Source organism: Drosophila serrata, unplaced genomic scaffold (assembly GCF_035046125.1).
Source record: "Drosophila serrata isolate PLE 108 unplaced genomic scaffold, ASM3504612v1 contig_131, whole genome shotgun sequence".
In the NCBI taxonomy this organism is placed as follows: Eukaryota; Metazoa; Arthropoda; class Insecta; order Diptera; family Drosophilidae; genus Drosophila; species Drosophila serrata.
The window spans coordinates 1-26,833 of NW_028257029.1; the positions used below are offsets into that span (position 1 = coordinate 1).

General features: G+C 37.4%; 1 protein-coding gene across 1 annotated transcript in view; it reads right to left on the reverse strand.

Moving 5' to 3' along the window:
* Positions 1–5,250: 5,250 nt before the first annotated feature.
* Positions 5,251–26,833, reverse strand: part of LOC147644605 (stalled ribosome sensor GCN1-like) — a 65,397-nt gene continuing 43,814 nt past the window's right edge. Inside the window, exon 4 of the mRNA XM_086826119.1 lies at positions 5,251–12,140. Within this exon, the coding sequence (XP_086682245.1) occupies positions 5,325–12,140 (6,816 nt within the window). The 3' untranslated portion in view covers positions 5,251–5,324. The remainder of the gene's footprint in view (positions 12,141–26,833) is intronic.

Sequence of the window (26,833 nt, forward strand, 5' to 3'; positions counted from 1 at the left end):
CCATTGACAGGTTGACAGCTAACCCTCATTAATTGCATTTTTATTACTCAAAGCAATTAAATGTTTTGACAGCTAACCCATTAATTGCATTTTTATTACCCCTTTTGCCGACATCAAAGGTCCCGAAAATCCCGTTTCTACTACTTATGGGGCGTGGGGTTCCGGGGATCTTCTACACGTTTTCCTCTGGGATTCCTATCTGATTCTACTCTAAATTCCCCTACGATTCCTTGGTGATTCCGCCTGGTACGCCTTTGAAAGTCCTACCTGATTCTATTCTGAATTCCCCTACGATTACTGCCTGATTCCGTCTCAAATTCCTGTATGATTCTGTTCAGAATCCCTTCCGAAATTCCTTTCTGATTCAGGGGGGAATTCGTGCTGAAATTTACGTCAAATTCCTAGCAGGATTCCTTTATGATTCCCTTAAAATTCCTCGGGTAGTCCGAATTCAGGTTTGCTGTATGGATGGCTTGTATAAAAGATCCCTAATGATTTAAGATGGAGCCCTGTCCATTCCAACCTGATTCAGACCTGAATCCTAAAGGAATGGTACTGAAGGGTTCCAACCTGATTCAGACCTGAATCCTAAAGGAATGGTACTAAAGGGTTACATTGCAAAACACTTGTGAATACTTCAGCTGTCATTAGAGCTGTCAAAAAGTCGATTTCACTAACGAGACTATCGATTCTTTTTTTTTCGTTAAATAATATTATTCATAATCTCAATCTAATTTTGGAACCGCTGATCCGAATCCATATTAAAATAACAATTAATTGTTTGGCAGTATCCGAACACAAGTAGAATATTCATTGCCTACTTCGTTTCGGAGTTCTCTTACCGAAACCCATGAGATTTGTTTTTCTTTTTAGAAAATGACACCAGAAATCGGACAGGAAAGGAACTTTGGTACTAAAGGGTTTATAAAAATTTTTATATACATACCAGAGAACTGCATTAAGTATGATCGGTGACCGATCAGACCGAAAATATGTACATAATTATATGTACGCAGAAAAGAAGTTGCGATGAATAGAATTAACTGAAACAGATTAACTTCATTTATTTGTCATTTTATATTCTAAAAGCTAAAATTCAACAAATAGTATGCCTAAAACTCTAAGGAACACAATTTCTTCTTCATGGAATAATCGGATTGAATCAAACCAGGTTTGACCAAAATAAATGATTGTGATCGGCCTGAATGCAAGGAGCAGTCTCGATCATTCTTTGCAATTCACACAACACGTTTGAACAAAAGCAATCATTCCGCAACCGGGCAAGGGTGATCGGAACTGAATATTCGCTTCGAATGCGTTACGTCGTTTTTACTGCAGCTCAAAGTAAATCCAACCCAAGATTTTGGGTTGAGGACATTTAACTACAGATTTGATTGGATTTACTGCAGAATTTTTTTCTGTGTAGGTTATCGCCTCAACTTATACGATCCTGCCGCTAAAAAATCCTTGGAAAATGCCTAGGAAAACCGCGTCGCAAACGAAAGCCGTAGGTGAAAAAAAGTCGGGGGCGTCGTAGGAGAATCGGAGCTTCAGCTTTTTTTCGCTGCACACATAGAACTGACTACGCTTAATCATAAGGACCGCGCTCCCTACCAATAAGTTAAGCTTAACAGTGGTAGAGCGTGACCCGAGAGGTGGAGCGCGAACTAGCCCGTCCTCCTTTTCAATCAGTCGGATTCCAACATATCCGTCCCCTTTACAAACTCGCTGCAAAAGAGACGACGAAAACGAAGCGACGGCTTCGTCTACATCTGTAGTAGATGGATTTCGGGCAGACTCGGCATTGGTAAGATTGAAAACCTCTGGTACGTCTGACCTTTAGAGCGTTCGCGGTGCATGAAGTGGTGACATCTTTTCGGAGCGGACTGAAAAAATATAGCACTTATATGATGATTAGTAATGGTGAGAACCAGGAATACGAAAGGACCCCATGCCGTAAACGGGGTGTTCCATCACTTCCAGGCATATGCAGGAGCCTATGGTGATGCTGATTGCCCGCCTTGTATCGCTCACCACTGAGGCACTTGCCTTGGAAATGTTCGTGTGCCATACAGTTGGTTACCACCGCGCTGAGCTTCGTCGCCGCACTTAGGCTTAGGATGGCATTTTGGCATTTTCGCATTTTCGGAGCGGATGGATTTTGATGCAGACTTGGCAACGGTAGGAGTGAGTGCCTGTGGAACGCCTGCTTTTGTTGTCGTTACATGGGACCCAGTAGTTGACGTTTCAACTCGAGCAGAGAACGAAAAAATCGGTTAGTTAGATGCGGATACTGGGCTCGAAGGTTCAGGACGAAACTGAAAACAAGAAGAAGAGTTGCTGGGATGCAGAGGTGTAAGGCAAGAATGGGCATTAGAGCTATCCCGCTGCTGGTGGCCTCATGCCAAAAAATGTAAGCAAAGCTGCGATCTTCGGACAAAATCTGACCGCTCGAATACAGTCATTTCGAGAAACCGGGGATATAAACGTAAGGGGGGGTTTTTTCTGGGACAAAAGTCACACCCTCTGGGTGCTGAAGCCACCCTGACTTCGAAAGAATGGATGCGGCGCTCTGGGCCGCTCGGAGTTGCCGACCGTGGCGGAAAATGCCCTGAGCCGGTAGGCGTCATGTCGACGATGGCCTCCAGCGTACGATTGCGCTCTGTCAGAAACGCGTCTAACTCGTTCCAGGTTGGAATCTCGGCCTTGTTATAAATGGATTGCTCCCACATGGAAAGTGTCAGCTTGGTAAGTTTCGAGGAAACCAAGTACACAAGTAGACAGTCCCAAGCTTCGACATAAGTTCTGAACAATTTTCGTAATCCCTTTCCCAGGGTGCCCGTATCTGGTGTGAATATTGGCCTCAAATTGACTCACACGCAATGAACTTCATCAAAACAATGTCGATGGCGGTCTGATCCATTTTTGTGGTCGACTGAGTGAGCCTTGACGATGAACCTGGGCTAATATTTAAAGAACTGTCTCTGCTTGCCCAAGAGCGAAAAGCGGTAGACTTTGATTTCGGCAGAGAGGGACGATTGACGGGGCGGATTGATAGAATCGGCTGTGGTTTCTTATCGTCTTTAATGGTTTCTCAGATTTGTCTACAGACTCGAAGAAATTAGAACATAAACGAATACGCTCACACCAGAGCAGGTGGAGAGATTTGGCCAAGAGGTTAGCCTTAGTTTAATAAAATATAAAAAACTAGAAAGGAAGCTAACTTCGTCAAAAAACAATGAAGTAATACCTGCTTTCATTTAATTCATCCACAAATATTATATTTACAGTTTTAAATTCACAGATTTGCATTTTTCCTCTATATTTAACGATCGTTTGTATGGCACTTATATGATATAGTCGTCCGATTTCCATAAATTTTGACACAAACTTGTAGAATAATAAAAAATGATGAAAATCTGTTGAAAACTGAAGTTATAATTTTTAATTTATTAATTTCTCGATCACTCCTATGGAAGCTATATGATATAGTAGTTCGATTTTCATACAATTTTATACAAAACTGTAGAATTATAAAAAATATATATATCTCAAATTTGATTAAATTCTATTGTTTTTTTGTACAAATTTTCTGATTATTTCTATAGAAGCTATATGATATAGTCGTCCGATCCGGCCCGTTCCGACATATGTATATACGAGTGAAAGTATAAAGAACTAACTACAAAGTTTCATTCAGATAGCTTCAAAACTGAGAGACTAGTTTGCGTAGAAACGGACAGACGGACATAGCTTATATGGTCGGAGATGCCTCCTTTACTGCGTTGCAAACTTCTGACATATTACCCTGCAAATGTAAAAAAATAACAAAACCCCTGAAATAAATAAGAAAAAGACGGAGGAACCGACGTAGTAGTCTCTTTATCTTATATGGAAATTTATAGTAAAACTTTCCGAGTTTTGGATTTATCCCGTAATAAAAAATTAATGAATTACTAATTTAGGAAATTATTAATAGCACGTAATAAATAAGTCTCAGTTTTATTTATAACGGACCCGGAAAGGTGGAAATAAACCCTTGGCTTTTGTTCGGTAGAAAAAAGTATGTTTGTTTTACAGTCGGCGAAGCAGCGTGTATGTGCGGAACTCAAAAGAACCAAACGACAAGAACAACAACACGGCCGTGGACAAAAAACAATCGCAGTCGCACCCGTGTAGGCTTAAATTCATATTCAGGATCTATTGACGGTTATTGACCTAATTGTTAGTACCAAAAATTATCAAATGTTTAATTATTTCAACGCCGTAAGGGTGAAATTAAATGCAGTTGTTTCTTGTTCGCTAAAAAAAATCTCACTGAGTAATATGGCTGTGCACAAAAAAAGAACGCGTATGGAAAATTTTCAGGAATTTTGAGAAATTGGAATTTCTCAGCTGCCGTTTTATCAGGAAAACAACCAGGCTGATCCCGAAAACATAAGTCAAATATCTCGAAGCTAGCATGGAAACCCAATGTACTAGAGATGGTGCAAAAGGCCACCATAGCGCCATACGCATCAAAGATGCTTAGTAGCAAATAGGGTCGCTCACGCGCTCTAATGCAATGCATATCGGTGGTGAGTTCGACTTTGGTTATGGAGTCTTAGTGTGGTGGCAAGCCATGGAAAAGAAAACTTAATCAAACTTATGGAGAGAAGGCATTTGAAACTATAATCAGAATCGTCTTCATAAATATTTGTTGCATCAATTTTCCCAGATATCAAACACCAACGACAGGAAAGGGCTCAGGATCTTGATAATATATAATTATATACTGTAAAGACCCTGACCATAAACTTCTTATAAATTAATTAAAATCCCAAATTAAACAAATAATAAACCGTTCATATTTCAGAATAGATGACAAAAATGTTTTTAATCGACGTTAAAATTTGTATAATATAGTAGTAGGAAAAAAAAACAGATTCTAGAATACAAAATATTAATATCTTAATAAATTTCCCGATCGTTATTATGGCAGCTCTATGATATAGTCACCGGTTCCGATGTATATACTACATCCGATAGGATGATGCTCATATACAAGGTTCCATTTAGATACCTAAGTGAATCCAAAATATATATACCTAATGGGATCCGAAACGACTCCTTCATTGCGTTGCCAATTTCTGATTAAGTTTATAAGACCATGCAAAGAAAAACATTTAAATTACAAACTTTAACTAGGTGTAATCCCTTAAAAGACATTACGTAAATACATAAGATCAAGTATAATATAAAAATAGTATATTTTCAAAATATTTCAATAGTTTTAACATTTATTTTTATCAAATTTTATGTATTACAATTCAAAAGTTTAATCATTATGTTAGTAATGTATCATCTAATTCTTCTTCTTTAACTGTTGCCTGGGACGCTGTGCGTTTTAAGACTTTTGTTACAACGTCATTTAACGAGTCTTTAGCACCCGAATCTAAGATATCTGAAATTTTCGTAAGAGTGGAGTCATCAGTTCGTAATCTTAAAATAGATATTAATGCAAGCTCAGAATTCGATTTCACATATCCATTCTTTTCCTTAGTGCCATTTACTAACATAGGTACCAGACACTTCAAAACATCGAGATTAAATTGGTAGGTTATTAAACTTTTGGAAAGATAAGTACAACTTTTCGGGACCAATTGTTTGACATCATTACTGCTATGATTCATAGCTCTTGCTAGTGCAACTATCACATTAATTGGAGGTTTATAATCATTAACTATAAAATACTCCACATAGTAGGTGGCAGCTCTGATAGCATTGCAAGCAATCAGCACTTTGTCTGATAAAATATTGGCCAGAACATATAAAGTTACTTTTTCTTTTAGGTTTGTCGTAAGCACTTCATTGGGGCATTCTTTTAAAGCAACGAACAAAACTACAGTATATCCATGTTTAACTAATATATCATCTGTATTATCAGGTAGTATTAAAGTATTAAATAAATTATCCACTTGCACTGCCGTTATGTACTTTAACATGGCTCCCAGGCATCCAGCAACACATTTTCGAGTGACGTCTTCTTGATGACCGATCATACTTAATAAGGTAAAATAAATCTGTTTTTTTATCGGCTCAGTCATTTTATCTCCAAAAGGACTCAGAATACTTCGAAGAGCATGTAACATTGTTTCTCTAATAGAGGAATCATCTGAATTTTTTATGCCATTATGAATTTCATTAAATAATGGATCTGCTCTTGAGTGAATCGCAACTAACTCTGAGATTGCTTTTCCAGCTTTCATTCTTACGTTTCTGTTTTGATCATGCAGCGCTTTCAGAAAAGTGGTCTGGAGCTGTGGTAAAAATTGTTTTAATATAACTCCAACTTTATTAAGCAATATGGCCAATGTTTCTAATACAGCTGCTTTAACTGCAGCATTAAAACGGTCCCCTAATATTCTTATTAGCGGGCCAGTTATATGCACGACAGAGGGTTGAAGAGATTGTGCATTAGTTAGAAAAATTACTTCACCTAAACCTTGTGCTGCGTTTTCTTTTTCCTCTGGCAAACCATTTAAAATAGCTTCTCGGAAAACCGGCAAAAGAGGAGTAATTCCCTTAGGCAAACAGAAACCTGGTAGCTCTGGGCCTTTTAACTCACTAGCTGCAAACCTCACTGCCTGACGAACATCAGATACGTGATTAATTTGTTGTACTGAATTTAGACCTTTAATAACAGCGTTAAGAGCTTCCCATGACTTCTGTAATATATCCTTATCGTTGTCAACCATTAATCTAACTAAGCATCGTAACAGTTGCGGGATGTATTGTGAGTAATTTCCTTGCGAGTGAATACAAAATGCAGACAGCAAACCTGCTGATGATTTCCGTGTGCAAAGCTCATTCGAATTTGCAGAAATAAGTAATATATCCATAATTGTTCTAATACCAGTTTCATCCGTAACCGATAATATGACAGTTTGGCAATAATCAATCTCTTGCTGCTCATGTGGGGATCCATAAGACTCTGATAATGCTTCTAATAGAGCAGCTAATATTTTAGGCAAGTACTTGGTTAATGCGTCACCCGCAACAGATACCAGAATAGATAATGCTTTTGTATTAACAGGTTTGGAAGTTAACTGTGGTACAAGATATGGTAGTACTACCCTTGATTTAATGGACATTACCTGTCTCAGACCATCTAATGTATTCTCGGCAACTAAGGGGTCCGGGTCGGACAGGCCTTCTAACATATACGGCAGAATGTCATCTAATGCACGTGAGCCAACTGTACTATGCAAGGATTCAAATGTTTTTGCGGCAGCTTCTCTAACTTCTGGTAAGGGGTCGCACAAGGCCTTGCGTACTGTAGGAACCAAACTATTCACAAATGTGAAAACCATTTCTTTTGATGTAGATCCCATTATTTCCGATAAGCCTATACATACCCCTTGTCGTTGATCTGGGTGATCAGAGTTTAATCCATTTTCAAGAATAGGAATAATTTCGGGTAAAACTCTTTCACCTAGTTTTCGAACTAAATCGCCCAATGTTCGTGCGGCCACTTGTCTTTTGTCAAAGCTGGTACTTGCCAAACATCCCAAAAGTAAACCAAACAATGTGGGAAGAATTTCGCGCAGTGTTCTTGGAGTATTTGTCACAACTACCTTCCATACATGTAGCGCAGCTTGTCGGACCATTAACGAAACGTCACTACGACCCATGTAAAGTCCGGATAATACCCGGTTCCTACGTTCATCGCCTAAAAATCGAATAATAGCAGTGTGTGAATGTTCAGTTCCGAAATTATCGTCTTCGCTTGCTGTTTCTGTAGTCATCTTTCCAGATACTCCTGAAATACGATATAACAAATCTCCTAGTAATTGCACTGAGCTATATCTGATGCGCCAATTATCATCAAATAATCCTTTTTCAAGTTCAGGAAGTAAAAGGGCCACTGCTGTCTCAGCATATAAGTTAACAATTCGCTGACCAGCCTTTAGTGCTGTTTCCCTCACATATTCGCTTTCGTCTGCTAATGCTTTTAAAATTGGATTTATAATTTGACCGATATATGGCGTAAATTCTTCTGGAAAAGCTCCTGGCATGTATATAAACATCATTATATATCCATCTTTTACGTGTGGAGCAATATCGATTCTTTCAGCAGTCGTAATAATTTCCGGCATAAGTTTATGCATTTTCTCGACTCCAAGTCCTCCAACTACCTCAGAAAGGCCTTGTGCTGCTCCACTGCGATCCACACTGCTTGACTCTGAAGTTAAAGTTTCCATTAGCCATGGCAATAAATTTTCAAATGAACCTTCGCCCAAACCCTTAACCATTGCTCCAAGTGCACGAGCAGATACAGCTCTCACTTCAGGCACTGGGTCTAATAAAGATGATTTTAGACCAGGAATTATACTAGGTAGGTACGGTGCTAAATCTTTTTGGTCTGTTAGTGAATACATATTTCCTATAATTTGTGCAGCCATTTTTCTAGTTTCTGTAGAACGGTCCATAAAAGCACGTTGCACCACTGGCATGATAAGGGCTAAGGAAGGAGCGTCAATAAAGTGAACGAATTTAGTTTTCAGTAAGCTTTGCAAGCAAGTAGATGTATTATTAGAGGGATCTTCTAATGCATCCAAGAGCACAGGAACAATGGCCTGGATCTCGGGATTTTTAATAACAGACCCGATTACTTTAAGAGCTTCCGCGCCAGATTCCTGTACTTTTGTGTGGGAGTCTCCCAACACTTCTATTAATTTTGGAACTATACTAGGTAAACAAGATGATAGTTGTTTTGGTGCACAAAATGCCATAGCTCCTAACAATTCAACAGATGCCGTTTTCGTTCTCCAGGAATCTTCATCAAGGGCTTCTAAAAGTGACGGAAGTACTAGTTTAACTCCATGTGCGGACAATTTACCCATAACAACTTTGGCTGTATCATCCGCTGCTTGTCTAACATATTGTGATGAATCCCCAAAGCACTGAAGAAGGTGTGGTAATACATGAACTATATACGGCTCGAACAAACGACCTAGTGTAGTACATAATACCTCAAAGGCAAATAAAGCTCCCTCGCGTGACTTATAATTTTTTTTTTCTTGTATGTAAGTTGTCAGCTTGGACATTATATCAAGTTGTTTTAAGGACAAAATTCCAAGACCTTTAACTATTCCAGCAATGCCATACGCAGCTCCACGCCTTTCACCGTATTTATCAGATTTGGCCAAAGAATGTAAAAGTTTTTTTATCATGGCAGGGGCTTCATCTTTTACAGAAGACATAAGATGCGGTAAACAATTTGATACAGCTTCCTGGACTTGTTGGGATGGCGTTGATAGTGCTGTTAAAAGTCTCTTTACTATAGGATCAATTCTTTTGTCGTTCTTTTCTAAATGTCGAGCCAACGAACCCATTAATATAACAACTGCCTGCCGAATGTTGTCATAACTTTGAGATTTCGGCGCTTTATCAAGGAAATCTTCAAAAACTGGCAATAAGTATACTATTATCCTGTTACCGTGTATATCAACGATTTGTAATGCGGCTGCTAGCATTTCTTTGTGAACGACATCCTTCCGGTCTCCAAGTCCCTGGGACACCATAAAATTCATTATATCATTAATATCTTCAATACATAAAATAGGCGCGAGTGTAGAGAAAGCAATAGCCACACCTCTTCGTGGTTTCCACTGATCCGTAGAGGGTTCGATTTCACGGTTGAATTTATCTAATACAGGTGGTATAAGGGTTAACATTTCATTGTAAATAGCAAACAATGTTTTTATTGCGCATTTCGTTAAAATTTCATCACCAGATATGAGTGGCATAAGGGATTCTGAAGCTGATTTTTGTATACACTGTTCTGGGTGTTTAATATCATAAATAACATCACTAAATTTTGGTGAAGATAATTTTGCCTTATTCCAGATATCGATGGCAAGATCCCTATTTGCTTCAGCTGAATCAAATTTTGCTATCCAGAATCTATTTGTAATTTCTTGTTTAAGACTATCATCAATTTGTATATGTCTTTTTATTGGTTCTACCATTATTTCTAATGCTTGTAATGCAAGATTTCTGACAGGATCTACGTTATATTGCAAGACTTCTAAAAATATACTTATAATTTGGTTATATGTCTCAACACAAAAAGCATCTTCATATGAATATCTTGCAACGTCTATAACAGCAGATGCGGTTTGTTCTCTCAGTTTTGCATTGTTTTTAAATAGATATAGCAAAATTTCAAACATGCCCAATCTAGGCATAAATTTCGGGTTACAATTAGTTACAGCACTTTCCACGGTATGTGAAGCTATTATTTGAATGCATTTCGAAATAAGTTCAGTATTTGAATCAATGTTCAAAAACAATATTGCCCGCTTTATAAATTCAAATGCATACGAAAATGATGGCGAGTCCAAAAGACTGGATTTCACATAATTGTCAAGATCAAGAATAATATCTGGGATAGCGTTATGTAAATTTAATTCTTCATATTCCTCTCCTAATAGACATGACGGATTCTGAAGTTTTATTGTGGCTAGCGCAATAGTACGACCAAGCTTTGGGTGCAGTTTAAAGCACATAGTATGCAGAAATAAATATAGATCTGTAAGGAGCTTTGCACTTAAAGGGCTTTTCGAAGCTTTTAAAATATCATTTAACAAAGTATAAAAATGTAGTGCGAGCTGTTTACCATTTCCATTACATGATGATTTAAGCAAGTGTATTTTTGAAATCAGTTTTTCATGTAATTGGCTTAAGCGCAATCTTATGCGTAGCTCCTTTTCTGCTTGATTTTTTATTTGTTCCTCTTGTTTTTGAGTAAGTTTGATAGTTTTTGATTTTCCTTCCTTCTGCCTTTTCTCATCAATTTCACGTCGCAGTTGGATCTCTTCCAATTGTTCTTTGTAGCTATATACTTTGTTTTCTCGTTTAATACGAACAGTATCATACTGTGAGTCTATGTGAGGAATTACGCTCTTATCATATAACTCGCCTTCAGGAGTCAAATATGTTAAGTATTCCTCATTGGAAGCGTCATAATGTTTTGAATTACATAGATAGTTTTTTAAATGCAGAACTACTAAGGGAATTATCACACTGGGAGAAATACGAACAAGTGCTGATATGGTATTTTCGTATGACGCCGAAGGTTTAAAATTTTCGATATATTTATCAAGGATATATATTTTTTTTTCTAATATGAAGTCTTGAGGACATATTTTAAAGTTCTGTTCGATTGTGTTTTCCCATAAATGCTGATTATTTAACACGATTGCAGGATGATTTGAAATAAGTAATAGATCTTCAGCAACTGCAATAGATTCATGATGCTTAATTTGCGTTAAACTTGTTAAAACTTGTAAAGCATCAACATATGCTTGCGTCGGTGTTCCGAATTGATCGATCGAAATATCACCATCATTTTGAATGGTGATCGAATTAATTCGTTTATCAAATTCAGATAAAGCTAACCTTATGAACTCTACTCCTTTTGAACCATTTATTATCTGTCGAATCTCCAACATTGTAAATGTTCTAACCTTCAAAGAATTATTGCACAAGTTATAAATTAGAGCACGAATTAAGGGACACAAGTCTCCTTTAATTTTTTCAGAATAGGAATTTAGCAATATTTTACTCATCAATGATAAATTACACAGTGTCTCAATTGAAGCTGTTGCAATAAATTTTTCGTTAAAGAAGTATTTTTTGTTCATATCAAAAACTGTAGACCAAAAAAAAAATTCGCTTTCGTTTGGCTCTTCCAATATAAGCAGTATACAGGCAATGCAGGCTGCTTCAGACAAGTTACTAAACTGAGATGAATTTTGTAATGCTTTAGTATATAAAGATATTAGATCTGGTACTATACAGCTAGGGTTGGCCATCTTTGTATTTTTTACCGACAGCAGAAACCATTCAAGATAACTTTGCCTTATTTGATTTGAGTGTTTTTGCTTGATACCACTTTTAAAAATGTTTATAATGACAATAGGTAATTCGTTTCTGAACTTTTGAGTCCACAAGGCAAACATTTCCAAAATGCAGCAAATAACTTTATCCTGGGTCTCAACTTCCAGGGCTTTCCGAAACAAGGTCACAGCTTGATTTAAAATATGGGGCAAATTATTCTGGTCTATGTTGTTGAAGCTCAAAAAGCCAGCACCCTGAAAAAAAAAAACAAATAAATATATGTATATTAAATTTAAAATTTGTGATTGGGCAAATAGGTATTAAATATATGTACATGTTTTCCTATAGTATGCACACTTTTAAAAATTAGATTGTTAGTATTGCGATTCGAAAAGTTAGGTTAAAGTGTTAGTTAGCCACACAGGCATAGGCAGAGAATTTTCATACTCGTTTAATTTGAATTTTTAAGTTTTGACATTTGCTGCATCCAGAATGTAACATAAATATTCGTTGCTAAAAATGTAAAAACTGATCATGTCATGGACTTAATTATCCTTTACTTATTAATAGAAAGAACAATTTGCCGTTAAATTTGTTCAGGTCATGCTAAGCTGATATGAAGTTTGCAGGGCAACTCCTGGAAGTTTTTATTATTATCCTTTAACAACAAAAAATTTTCCTGCTTAGTTGATAGTTAGTTAGCTGGACAACGCAAAAAATTCTTCATACTTCCAAAATCTTTTTTAGCTGAACAAAAATTAAAGTGTTCAAGAGTTTTCCTGCTAACTTTGTTAAAACAACAGCTTATAAGTTTTGAGCTCCTCTCCGCTCTGTTTAATCAAACAACCAAATTTGTTTTTTTAGCAGCTGACCAAGCTTATTTAAAGGAATCATGCCGTGGTTACTCTGGGTGATTAAAATTATATATAAATCTGAACTTTTTATCATAAATTATTTTTTATTTATGTTTATTTTTGAGATTTAATTGTGGTCACGATTGAGGCAAACCGAGTAAATCCAAAAGTATTTAAATCTGTATGTGATAAGACTTTTTAATCATACACAGAAAAAATTCCTGCAGTAAATCGAATCAATTCTGCAGTTAAATATCCTCATCCCAAAATCTTGATTCACTGTGAGCTATTACAGCTAATTACAGTTTTTAACAGTTTAACTGAAGATAACCGCAGAATACTGTTAAATACCATATATACAGTAAAAATTTACACCCAAATAAAAAGAAAAAACGTTTAAAATGTATATAATTTTTTTTATTTTCTAAAAATTAAATTGCTATTTTTATACCCTTGCAGGGTATTATAATTTCAGTCAGAAGTCTGCAACGCACTAAATGAAGGCACCTGCGACTATATAAAGTATATATATTCTTGATCAGGATCAACAGTCGAGTCGATCTAGCCATGTCCGTCTGTCCGTTTCTCCGCAAACTAATCTCTCAGTTTTGAAGCTATCTGAATGAAACTTTATAGTTAGCCTTCTATATACTCTCACTCGTATATATGTCGGAACGGACCGGATCGGACGACTAAATCATATAGCTGCCATAGGAATGATCGGAAAATTAAAAAAAAAAAAATATAACATATTAAGTTTTTAACATCATTTTATTTTATGAAAATCGGACGACTATATCATATAGGTGCCATACAAACGATCGTTAGATGTGGAGCAAACATGCAAATCTCGAATATAAAACTGAAAATATAATATGTATAGGTGAATGAAATGAAAACACGTATTAATTCATTGTTTTTTATCAAAAATATATATTATTAATATTGTATGGATTCCTAGTAATCGAAGTTCTATCTGCAAGGGTATATAAACTTCGGCGTGCCGAAGTTAGCTTCCTTTCTAGTTTTAAATATGTTAAGTCTCAAATAATTGCTTCAGGTCCTTATTGTCTCGAAGAGTTGGTATATCCAATGTAAATCCACTGAAAATAAAATAGACAACATTCAACTAGTTAAAAAACATTTAAAACCAAATATATACAAATTTTTATAAATATACTGAAGTTGACTGTTTGTAAACATATGTGCTCATACATATGTACATATATTAACGCTGCAGTACTATTCAAAAGTAATTAATCAACGATTCATCCACAGTCAAGGCGGTGTTGTTGTTTATTCATCGATTAATGGCCATACAAATTGTTGATGAATTTAACATGGACATGTCCTAGGCCTTCATCAACAACAATTCATCAATGAATCATCAACAATTAATGAACAAATTTATCAACGATTTCATCGATAAATCATCAATAATTAATCAACAATTTATCAATTAATCATCAACAATTCATTAACAATTCATCAACGGCTACTAACATACATATATGTTTGTTATGTACCCTGCAGTACCGCATGTCATCATCGACCGTCATCAACGCGCCGACTACAACTTCTATCGAGGCGACGCTCTGCCGACTGCGACTTCTACCGAGTCGACGCTCTGCCGACTTCGACTTCTACTACAACGCTCTGCCCACGTTATAGTTACGGCGGTAGTCTAGACGGCAGTAGTCGGCAGTACCATAACCCGGCCGTCGATGAATTTTGTGGATGAAACACCGATGAATCGTTGACGAAACATCGATGAATTGTTGATGAATTTGTTGATGAATTCAGGTGCTGCAGGGTACATACATATGTACATATGTATTGCGCATCGTACTCACAGAAACTTGCATAAAATGGTACTTACCTGGAAAAAGTGGCCATATTTCCACTTCTCAAATACATCATAGAAATCCGCTTCCTGACCGTTGCAATCACTGAGTTAAAATATTTTTCACTTCATTTTATTTAACTTTTATTCATATTTCCACAAGTAAAGTTTCCGAAATGTTGCGAAAGAGCTAAGACTGACTGCCTTAAAGCTATTAAGGAAACCAATTAAAATACCAATAATTGGCCATAAATATACTAGAATTTATCGTAGTAGGCAGAAAAAGTTTTGGATTTAAATTAAAAATTAAAAAATTGTTTAAATTTATGTCTCTGGTAAGTAATTTATTTAATACTTACCTAGGGAATACAAATATATACCCTAGACCAAACAAGAACAAGAAATACTCTTCTACTCTTCTACATTTTGTACGTAAAACCTTCAGTAACCCCACTGCAGTTGACAGTCATTTGCAGTTCGAAAAGCCAACAACAAAAAAAACACGCATAATCTGATACGTAATAATACGTAAGGGTGACGGTATTTGATTGTCAATTCAACCCAAAAAAAATTGTAGATTCAACTCACAAGAATTTTTTGTTGTGTACGTATATATTTTTTATTTATTCCTTTAACGGGATGTCATCCATTGTTCTCTTCAGCCCTTTGCGACGGCCGCTACGCTGCCTCTGCCCACCGATCTTCTAAAAGCTTTGCCGCTCTTGCGCTCTTCGCGCACACAAATTCACGAGCACCCGCTCTCCTCTCCACGGTAAGAGACGGCTGGGGGACAGCTAGTTCGTGCTATACCTCTCGGACCCCGCTCTGGCACTGTTAAACCGTTAGTTAGATAGGGAACGCGGCCCTTAAGTTTAAGCTTAATCAGTACAGCATACAGTGTGTGCGGCAGACAAAAAGTAAGCTAGGTGATAAGCTCTACGCGAAAAAAGGAGCTTTACGGATCAACCGTATGCTGTGCTTTCAGCCGATAGGTCCAGGGAAAGGAACTGCATAACTAGCCGGAAAAGCCTTATTTCAATCATTCGCCATTTATTGACCCAGCCGGATTGGTTCGAATTTAAGGTCGAATCGAAGCTATTGAAAACTTGGGTGTGAACGTCAATCATCCGATCATCCTTCCACGAAACCACCGAGTAACGAATCTAATAGTAGAGTATTGGCAAGTCAAATGTCATCATCTTCACGGAGAGATTGTTGTAAACGAAATTCGGCAACTATTGGATACTAGGTCTGAGACTAACAACAATGGAAAATTTACCGAAGGAACGTCTTGATGGTTTATTTCTGAACAATGGAAATTGTCGTTTAAAGACGACGGTCGAAAAGATGGGGACTGTTATTCATCTGTTTAACAGTTCGTGCTCTCCATTTGGAGATCCGTATATCTTTTTCTAAAGACTCACTCCTGGTGGCTTAGAAACGGTTCACCGCTCGCCGAGGCGTACAAGTTAAGATGCTGTCAGGCACCGGAATAACTTTTGCGATAATATCCGAAAATGACACTTGTCTTTACTTCACTTGTCTTTAGTTCGCACAACTGACAATACCCACCGTAACCACAAAGAAGAATTACGAGGTGGGGAATGTTACGAGGCTAACGAAGGTGGCGCAGCCACGAGCTAGTTGTCGGTACTTTTAGTAAGAAAACTGTTTTGTTTAAATTTGTACTGAACTTATGAAACAGCTTTTTATACAGTCGAGTTCGAAATGGCAAGGGGATCACTTTTTTTACGAATTAGACAGGAATTGGATTTATCGAGATTTCTATTTAACGGGGCTCAAAAATGAAAGAGTCGAATAAACGGGGTTTTTAATTAAAATTAGAATTAAACAAACATTATAAGTATGTACATTCATTTGTACGTTTTTCAAATTAAAGGAAAATAAAACAATAACATAAAATTATAGTAACAAAAAATTAAACAATTAAGCAGAAACATTAAATTATAAAAAACAAAAATTCAAGCTTTAAATAATTGGTAATTTTTGATTGCTCGGTGTTTTTTTTCTTTTATTTTTTCCATTGCGTTTTCTAAGCCTTTTAGGTTGTCAAAGACACTTTTTGGCACGTCATGGGTCGAAAATAATGTTTAAATTGAGGAATTAATGCTCTGGCTTGTAAATTCGTTAAAATTTCTTCTCCATCGACGTCATCATCCTCGTCACTTTCAGAATTGTTGGGCAAAACTTCTTCCAAAATTGGCTTGCATTATAAACTCCTTTTTCTGTAGAATTGATGTTATTGTTGACGGAGCGACATCGAATTGTTTTGCCACCTCAATTTTCTTTGTTCCATTATCAATCGCCGAAATAATGCTTTGTTTTTGCGCTATTGATAACGTCTTTTGCGTACGTTTTTGTGACATTTTCACAGAACGATGTTACTCTCCGAAAAAAAAATCAGCAAACTAAAAGAAAACAGCGAGAGAAACACAAAATTCATAATGCATAGCGACATAAAGGCGGCAAATGTATGGAATTTTTACGAATTAACGAGTTTTTTTCAAGGGGACAGGATTTTTTACGTATTATCGCGATTTTTGATTTAGCGAGGAACGAATTATCGGGATTCGACGGTATTTGACTAATTTTTATATTTAGTTACCACTGCTTTGTAAAATTTAAGATCCGCAAAACCACAAGTGTAAGAAAATAAATGTGTTTAAAATCTTATTATCCTTATTAAATGGAAATTGAAAACAGATTTCAGCCATTGAACTTTCAACCCAAAACCATATTCTTTTTCTTTCTTTACAAAGGAGCTAGGTCAACAAACTATGACCATAACATTTGCCATCCAAAAACTGTCACACTTCAAAACCATAAACTTTTTCGCTGTTGAAAACAGGTTTTTCTAGATATGTTTCGATCGTTTCTATGAAAGTTATATGTTCCGGTTTATTTTCTGAGAGACTAGTTTAAGAATAAACGGACAAACGGGCGGGCAGACGGACATGGCTAGATCGACGCGGCTGTTGATGCGATCAAGAATAAATATATTTAACTACCAAACTCGGCGAACTCCGTTTCGCCACCAGATGGCTTCGTTTTATGTAACATATCGTTTTATGATAAAAAAAATATTAAAATTTTTTTTTGTTTTATATTTAAAAAGAAAATGAATTCATTTCGATTACAGAAATAAACTTCTCTAAGTAAATGAAAGTGAATCCAAAGTAAATACTGAATCGAAGCGTTATACGTGTCCGCACATTATCCGTTTCATTGAAGTGCACCTTGGTAAACCACATTTTTATACCCTTGCAGGGTATTATAATTTCAGTCAGAAGTTTGCAACGCAGTGAAGGAGGCACCTCCGACTATATAAAGTATATATATTCTTGATCAGGATCAACAGCCGAGTCGATCAAGCCATGTCCGTCTGTCCGTATGTCCTTCTGTCCGTCTGTCCGTCTGTCCGTTTCTACGCAAACTAGTCTCTCAGTTTTGAAGCTATCTGAATGAAACTTTGTAGTTAGCCTTCTATATACTCTCACTCGTATATATGTCGGAACGGGCCGAATCGGACGACTATATCATATAGCTGCCATAAGAATGATCGGAACATTTTTACAAAAAAAATTTTAACTTTTTCAGTTTTTAATAGAATTGGATCAAATTTGAGATATAGCCATTTTACTATACTCTACAATTTTGCATAAAATTTTATGAAAATCGGACTACTGTCATATAGCTCCCATAGGAACGATCGAGAAATTAATAAAATTAAAAATTATAACTTTTTCGGTTTTTAACAGATTTTCATCAAATTTGAGGTATAGCCATTTTATATTAGTAATAAATTTTGTGTCAAATTTCATGAAAATCGGACGACTATATCGTATAGGTGCCATACAAACGATCGTTTGATGTAGAGGAAAAATGCAAATTTGTGAATGTAAAACTGCAAATATAATATGTATACGTGAATGAAATGAATGCAGGTATTACTTCATTATTTTTTAACACAAATATATATAATTTATATTGTATGGATTCCTATTCATAGAAGTTCTATCTGCAAGGGTATATAAACTTCGGCGTGCCGAAGTTAGCTTCCTTTCTTGTTTGTTTTTACATTTGCTAGCATGAATAAATTAACGGTTGGGGGCTAGTTCTTCAAATTTCACACCAAAATCGTAAATTGTGTGCCCTTGGGCCTTGTTGATAGACATCGCAAATTATAAATGAATGAATGATACTGGAATCGCTGCAACTTAAATGGCATATCAGTTGAAATATTAGGAATACGTGGTATGAAACAAAGTTCTTCTTTGTATTTAGCAGCTAAGATAGTAGCCTTAATTAAATTTGAAAAAAAAACGTTCACTGCCAATCTGGTGCCATTACACAGTTTCGGTGGAATAATATTTCGCAATAATAAAAATAATAAAAACCAACTTTCAGATTCAAGCAATGCGGTGCCAGCCGGCTTAATATTCAACTGGATAAAATATTGCCTCATCTTGAATTATAGCACTGTTAATTGATTTATGTGTCGGGACTACGCCTGATAGTTTCGATTGAATTTGAAAATGTTTGACATTAATATGAATGTTCTTCGGTGTTTAAATTGTGCGTTCTCTGAACCAATCGTGATTTCTATGATTTTGGAGAAAATACAATTAGTTCATCTATAAATTGCGCAATTGTACAAAAGTTGTTCGGTAAAACATCACCAATTTCTTACAATTGGTTTAAAAACTTATAGGTAGATGGATCATTGCAGGTAAATACGTATATTAATATTTCGGGTGAATTTTTGGTGGTGGAGATGTTCTCCCTCATACGGAAAACCAAGAGCGGTTTTATATTTTCTTGGCGCTGGAAAGCCAATTTATAGCTTTATGCTAAAAATGACTTTCCCAGGCGTAAAAAAACCACAATTGGAGGGCAGGATGTAGGCAGATCTCAAAAATCCGCAACGGGCACTCAGCAGGAGTCTCCTTTGGCACAGCCCTCAACCGCAGTATTAATTCAAAGAACGCTGAGATTGAGCGCTTGAAGTGACCGGGTCGCCGGTGATATCCATTTTGTTCCGTGGGGATAAAATAATAACCCCTCAATCAGCCCTTTCCTCTTATTTATTAGATCGGTCAAACTTTACCGTGATGAACGTGCAGTGTTATATAAACTGTTTAACTCTTTCAGGTTCAGGGTTCAGTTCTCACACGACCCAAAACATTTTTATAATTTTTTTAACACTAAATGAAAGCCTAAAACAAATCCTTCGTCGCTTTTATTGAAAATACCGCAAATAATGATCAGGCAATAGCCAATCTATTTTTGCCGTTTTTTCAAACAACTTATTTAAACATTTCAATGTACATCAGACTTAGTCCTACGTCTTACCCAAATCGAAATGAATCTTCAGTCCTAGCTTAAACGAAAACTCTCTTCTTTAAGACCTTAATCGTGTCAAGCTTCCTGGCTGTGTGCTCAGGTATTGTGCCGACGCCCTATGTTATCCCCTTTTGAAATTGTTGACTTTATCCTTAGAAACTTCCCACTTCCTCCTTATTTGGAAGGAATCGTTTATTATTCCTTTCCACAAAGAGGTAGCAAATCGGATGTCAACAATTAAAGACTTTTCGAAGACGTAATTACTCCTTATTTCGATCACCTGTGTAGGCCAGTTATTTCTCCATGTCAACATGGTTTTATTAAGCGAAGATCAACCACAACAATTCTTTTGGAGCTCTCTTCCTATATTATAAAGGGCTTCCATAATAATTTTTTTTTATTTCATCAAAGCATTTGACTATGTTAACCATTCTCTCCTCGTTAGGAAACTCGATTTAATGGGTTTTCCGTTGATCTTAATTGGATCTCAAGTTATCTGAATGGCAGGGCGCAAAAGGTAATCTTTAAGATTAATTTATCTAATGTTCTAAGGGTTACTTCTGGCATCCGGGAGGGGAGCCATTTGGGTCTCTTATTGTTTACATTATTTATAAATAAGCTGCCCAAAGTCTTGACTAACTCCAGAGTACTTACGCTGGTGAAGTCAAGCTTTATTTACAATACAAGAACGTCGCCTGCCAGTCGGATTTACAAACAGATCTTAAAAATTTCAAAACATGGTGTAGCGTAAGCTTGTTAAAGTTAAACGGCTCTAAATGCATACTAATGATATTGTCGTTCCCAAGCTTGCAATTTTCACGCTGAACTGGTGCTTTATGGCAATAATTAATTCAGTTGATGATTTGGGCGTCCCATTGGACCCTTAACCTGTCTTTAATTATCATATTTCGCCTAAGGTGAATAGAGCCACGTCGTCCGTGGATTTATTAAACGATGATCTAAGGAATTTAACGATCCCTTAGTTACTTAATTCTTACATATTTCATTAGTTTGTCCTTTCATATAATATGGATCTTGCGTTTGGAGGCCTCCGTACGGAATCCATAGTTATCTTATTACACAGTTGCAGATCAGATCATTGATATTTAGCCAATATTAATTAATCTATATATATAAAAATGCTCTGTTCGTGTCTACTTCCTTTATAGACTTAATATGTCGTTATTGGCCGGATGGTACTCGAGCGGATGCATCAGCTTGGTGCACGACTATCTCTTGGACGTTGATACACTAAGGTCAGTACATTCAAGTGGCCCGTATGACACCATGCACGTGCCTGTTTGTGTTAGGTGTTAGTAGGCGCGATGGAAAATATAGGACAGAATACGATATAATACAACTGATATAATACAACTGTTGATTATAGCTCGAATCGCAATGTCGTTATTGGCCGGATGCATCAGGTCATCATCAAATTCAAAAACGAACCAAAAGGATTGTGTTGTGCTTTCGGGAAAGTGAAATTGCCTCAACTTGAAGCACCACCAGAGCCTCTGCACTCTCAATTCTCTGGATCTACTGCTGAATCGAAGCATTTCCTGTCGAACATTAGGTGTTCGGTCAAACTCTTTAAATTCGCATCTCCCTTTTCTCTTAGAATATACAATGTAAGCAAAAGCTCAATAACATGAAGTTACCAAATATCTGTTCTCTAGTGTTAATAAAAATCAGTTGCTGATGTTAGATTGCTCGAAACGGATATCTTTTGGTCTTTGGTTAATAAAGTGAAATTAGTTTATGCACCTCCCAACCTGATATCTCATGCAGCACAAAAAACGCTTTGTGCATTAAACATTTTGGTGCCCAACGTGGGGCTGTGTATAAACAAATTATTAACAATTTATTGACTAATAAACAATTGTCGATTTATCACCCGCAAATCATTGGCTTGGCCCGCTCATCACAGTTCAACATCGTAATAATCGCATTCATAGTGAACACTGATACCCCACAAGTGCATCATCGCAAGTTTATAATAAATACAAAAATATAAAAATAAAGTCAACTAATCGCAAATTTCTAACGCCAACGACACGCTCACACAACGGAACTATTCGCTTTTCTTCTTCGCATTTCTCGTCGTTGATGTGTGTGCGTGTAGCCCGGTCTTGAAGCTCGTCGTCGATCGCTCAGTTTCCTTCGCTCTGTTATTCCGCCCAACGAAGTGTTGTTTTTGTTCGATTCGCAAACTGCAGCCGCTGGTACAGTTTTCGAGTTATCTTTGCTACCTTTGGAGTCACGCCTCGGAATTGCCAGTTAGCCACTTTTCGTCACCGCTTCGCTCTTGCTAGGTCTGGTTGCTGCACTTTAACTCAAGCTTTTCGGCACTTGCACCCTTGTCGCAGCAATGGCAACAACTACGTTGGAAACACTTAAACGGCAGCGCTCGAACATTAAAAGAAATATTACACGCATAAAGGGAATGGTCGATACCAAGCAAGAAGAAGAGAGGAAATCGCCAGCTGAACTGCAGTGCCGTTTGGGAATCTTGGAGTCCTATTTTAAGCAAGCCCTCTCCGTGCAATCTGAAATTGAAACCTTGGTCGTGCCAACCTGAAGGACAGTTACATAATCACAAAATTGTCAATTCAGCAACTTTTTGGAGAAGAACTTCACAGCACAGTGCGCGACCATCTCGCGGCACCAAGCTACAGCGCGCAGTCTCGACTGCCAAGTTTGGCACTGCCTAGCTTTGACGGAAATCATACGGACTATAAGAGCGTATAAGTCGGTCCAGCAACTGGTGAACCGTGAGGAAATCTCGAATATAGACAAATTTAACCATCTCCGCAATTGTTTAAGGGGACCTGCATTGGAAGCTGTCGCAGCCTTCCCGGTCACTGGAGAAAATTATGCAAAGGCTTTGGAAAAACTGAAGGATATGTATGCAAAAATTTAAACAGAACGTTTGCTGTTCCTCCGATTGAATCAGAAGAAACTTTGGTCCGAGGAATATATCCATTTGCGGGATGCTGTGATGAATGACCGTAATACGACCAACGTTGGAAAGCTCACGATTTTGCCATCCTCATACATAGGTAGTCCACGCCACATGCAGCAATATGCTCAAGATGCCATGGCATATGTTCGTTGCTACGGCCGTTCAGACTTATTTATCACCTTTTTCACCTTTTCATTGTGAAACATGGAGTTTTTGGATCTGTGCGGTGCTGGATGTATTCAGTAGAATGGCAGAAGAGAGGATTGATTTGGCTGTATGCTAAAATTACCCCAGACGAAATTGACGATGTGATATGCGCTGAGATTCCACGGGCAGAGGTTGATACATATTTGCATGCAGTTGTCATCAAGAACATGATCCATGGCCCATGTGGTACCCTCAACCGAAGTTCACCAAGCATGGTAGACGGGAAGTGTTTCAAGCGATATCCTCGAGCATTTACAGCCAACACCGTAACAGGGGAAGATGGATATCCTCTGTATAGGAGACGGTCAACTGAAGATGGAGGGACTTCGGCAACTTTAAACATGAGAATTGGTGATATTGAGGTAGACAATCGTTGGGTGGTTCCATACTCACCCCTATTGTCAAAATCATACAAAGCGCACATCAACGTAGAATTCCGTGAAATCGATTAAATATATCTGCAAGTACGTGAATAAAGGCAGCGATATGGCAGTTTTTGGTGTTCAGGCAGAAAATGGTGACAGTACGAGTTGTCGATGAAATCTCTCAATACCAGGCTGGAAGATACATAAGCAGCAACGAGGCTGCATGGCGAATTTTTTCGTTCCCAATTCATGAACGCTATCCAGTTGGAGTTCACTTGGCACTCCATTTGGAGAATGGTCAACGTGTCTATTTCACAGAACTAAATGTGCCAGAAAGAGTCCTGAATCCGCCTGCGACAACTCTGACTGCCTTCTTCGCCTTATGCCAGGAAGATGCTTTTGCCAGAACCTTGATGTATTCAGAAGTGCCCTCTTATTACACGTGGAATGCCACTAAAAAAATGTTCGCGCGACGATAACGAGGCGAGCCCGTCGAAGGACAATCTTCAAAGAGAATACAATCGGTAGACTCTATACAGTGCATCCTAATCAAGATGAATGTTTCTTCCTTCGCATGCTGTTGGTGAATGTGGCCGGTCCCAGGTCTTTCCAGTATTTGAAAAATCTCAACGGCATCACGCATGCCACCTTCCGCAGTGCGTGCCAAGCCTTAAATTTGTTGGAGAAGGACCAACAGTGGGATATCTGCATTCATGATGCTTGCAACACGGCACATCCGGACCAAATTCGCTCATTGTTTGCAATCACATTGACTGCTTGCTTCCCTTCATCTCCAAGAGAGTTATGGGAAAGATATCGTTCGCATATGGCTGATTATATTTTGCACAGAGTACGTCTAGAAAATTCTGACATGACTATGGAATTGACAGAAGGAATTTACAATGAAACTTTGATAAGGATTGAAGACAATTGCTTAGCTATTGCAAATAAAGTGCTAAGTCAATTGGGAATGCCAGCACCTGCCCGAACTGCGACGGCAGCATTTGATGTCGATTTGCGCAGTGAGCAGAATTACAACAGTCATGATCTCCAGTTATATGTCCAATTAAACCATGAACAAAGAATGGTTTATGATCATGTCATGCAAAAGATAAATATTGGGGCTGGAGCCATCTTCTTTTTGGATGCACCAGGAGGAACGGGGAAAACATTCATTACATTGATTCTGGCTACGGTTCAAGCTAACAAGGACATAGCTTTAGCTCTTGCTTCATCTGGAATACCTGCGACACCTGGGAGGACTGGTGGGAGGACTGCACATTCAGCGCTGAAGTTGCCGTTGAACATGCAAATCATCGAGACTCCTACGTGCAACATTTCCAGAGCATCTGGCATGGGAAAAGTATTGCAAAGATGTAAACTCATTGTTTGGGATGAATGCACAATGGCACACAAAAAATCGCTGGAGGCTCTCGATCGATCATTGCGGGATTTGCGTGGAGCTGTCCAACCATTTGGGAATGCGTTAATATTGCTCGCAGGGGATTTCAGGCAAACGTTACCTGTGATTTCCCGATCGACACCAGCTGACGAGATAAATGCTTGCCTGAAATATTCTATATTGTGGCAACATGTACGTATATTACAGTTGAAGACGAATATTCGTGTCCAGTTACAGAATTACAGTATTGCCCGAGAATTTATGTAATTTAGTTGCATCGAAGGAAGGACTTATCCAAAAAGTGTTCCCCGATATCCGAATAAATTATAGGAATCACGATTGGCTCAGTGGACGAGCGATTCTCGCTGCCAAGAACAAAGATGTCTACCAGCTCAATCATGTAATCCAATACAGCATAGAAACTGACGTAATTACATATAAGTCGATAGACCCCGTTGTGGAGGCAGAGGAAGCAGTTAATTACCCTACGGAATTTCTAAACTCACTTGATCTGCCTGTAGTGCCACCACACATATTGAAATTAAAAATAGGTGTGCCGATTTTCATGCTCCGGAATATAAATCAGCCGAAACTCTGCAACGGTACGCGACTCGCAATCAATTGAAATTAATGAACAACGTAGTAGAAGCAATGATCATAACTGGTCCTTTCAAAGGTGAAGATGTCCTCATTCCTAGGATTCCTCTAATCCCGACTGATACACCGTTCCAGTTCAAAAGATTGCAGTTTCCCATCCGTTTGGCGTTCACAATGACCATTAATAAAGCTCAAGTCTATCTATGGAGTTGTGTGGTCTAGATTTGGATGCAGATTGCTTTTCACACGGTCAATTATATGTTGCGTTTTTACCGTTTCCCTACTTAAAAAAAATAAATTCCACTATTTTTTATATAATTCTACAGCTTACTCTATAATTTTACTGTTTTAAATATTTCCAATATTTATCATATGGACTTACTGCTGTACTTAAAGCTCTCACGCGATGATTTGAATTTTATAAAATTTAACCCTTCTTTCACCATTGCTAGATAAAATATATTACTTCTAACTCCTTGTAAAGGTAAAACGTAGTTTTGCTGATGACAGGCCAATGTGTTTCGAGAGAAAATGAGAGCGCGAGAGAGAATTTTTTGTCAATTTTACCGACTGAGAGCGTCGTCTCGGTAGAAAACGCAGCCGACACGCTGATGAATTGTTGTTGACATTGGCCTATTGATGACCTTTGGTACTGCAGGGTATAAATATGTAATATGACGTAACAAAAAAATATCGCTGAGCATTCTGTAGTGTCCAGGACTTGTGGCTATGTGGTTAAGAGTATGTATATTTTCAGAGTCTGAAATTACAGTTCTAGAAGGTTTTATTTGTTTTTAAGAGTTTGAGTGACTTTATTTTTTGACAAGTACCTTTTGAAGATTAGGGATTCGAAATATCATCAGAAAATTTGTTAAAATTACATATCATGTTTTAAAAATAGTTCGTTTTTTACTATTATTTATAACAATAACATCTGTATGTAAATCAGTTTTATAATTATTTTGCGTACTGCCATATCGTACTATAAAGAGTTTTTCACAATAATCGTTCTTATACTTCTTATAATATCGGTCAAAAGTTCGACCGCATAAAGTAGATATACTCTTGATTAGCATCAACAACTGAGTCGATATAGCCAGGTCCATCTGCCTGTAAGTCCGTTTCTAAACAAACTAGTCTCTCAGTTTTAAAGCTATCTGAATGAAACTTTGTAGTAAGTCTTCTATATACTCTCACTCGAATATACATATGTCGGAACGGGCCGATCGGACACTATATCATATAGCTGTCTTAAGAACGATCGGAAAATTTTTACAAAAAATATTATAACCTTTACAGTTCTTAACAGATTTTTATCATATTTGAGGTATAGTAATATTCGTCAAAATAAAT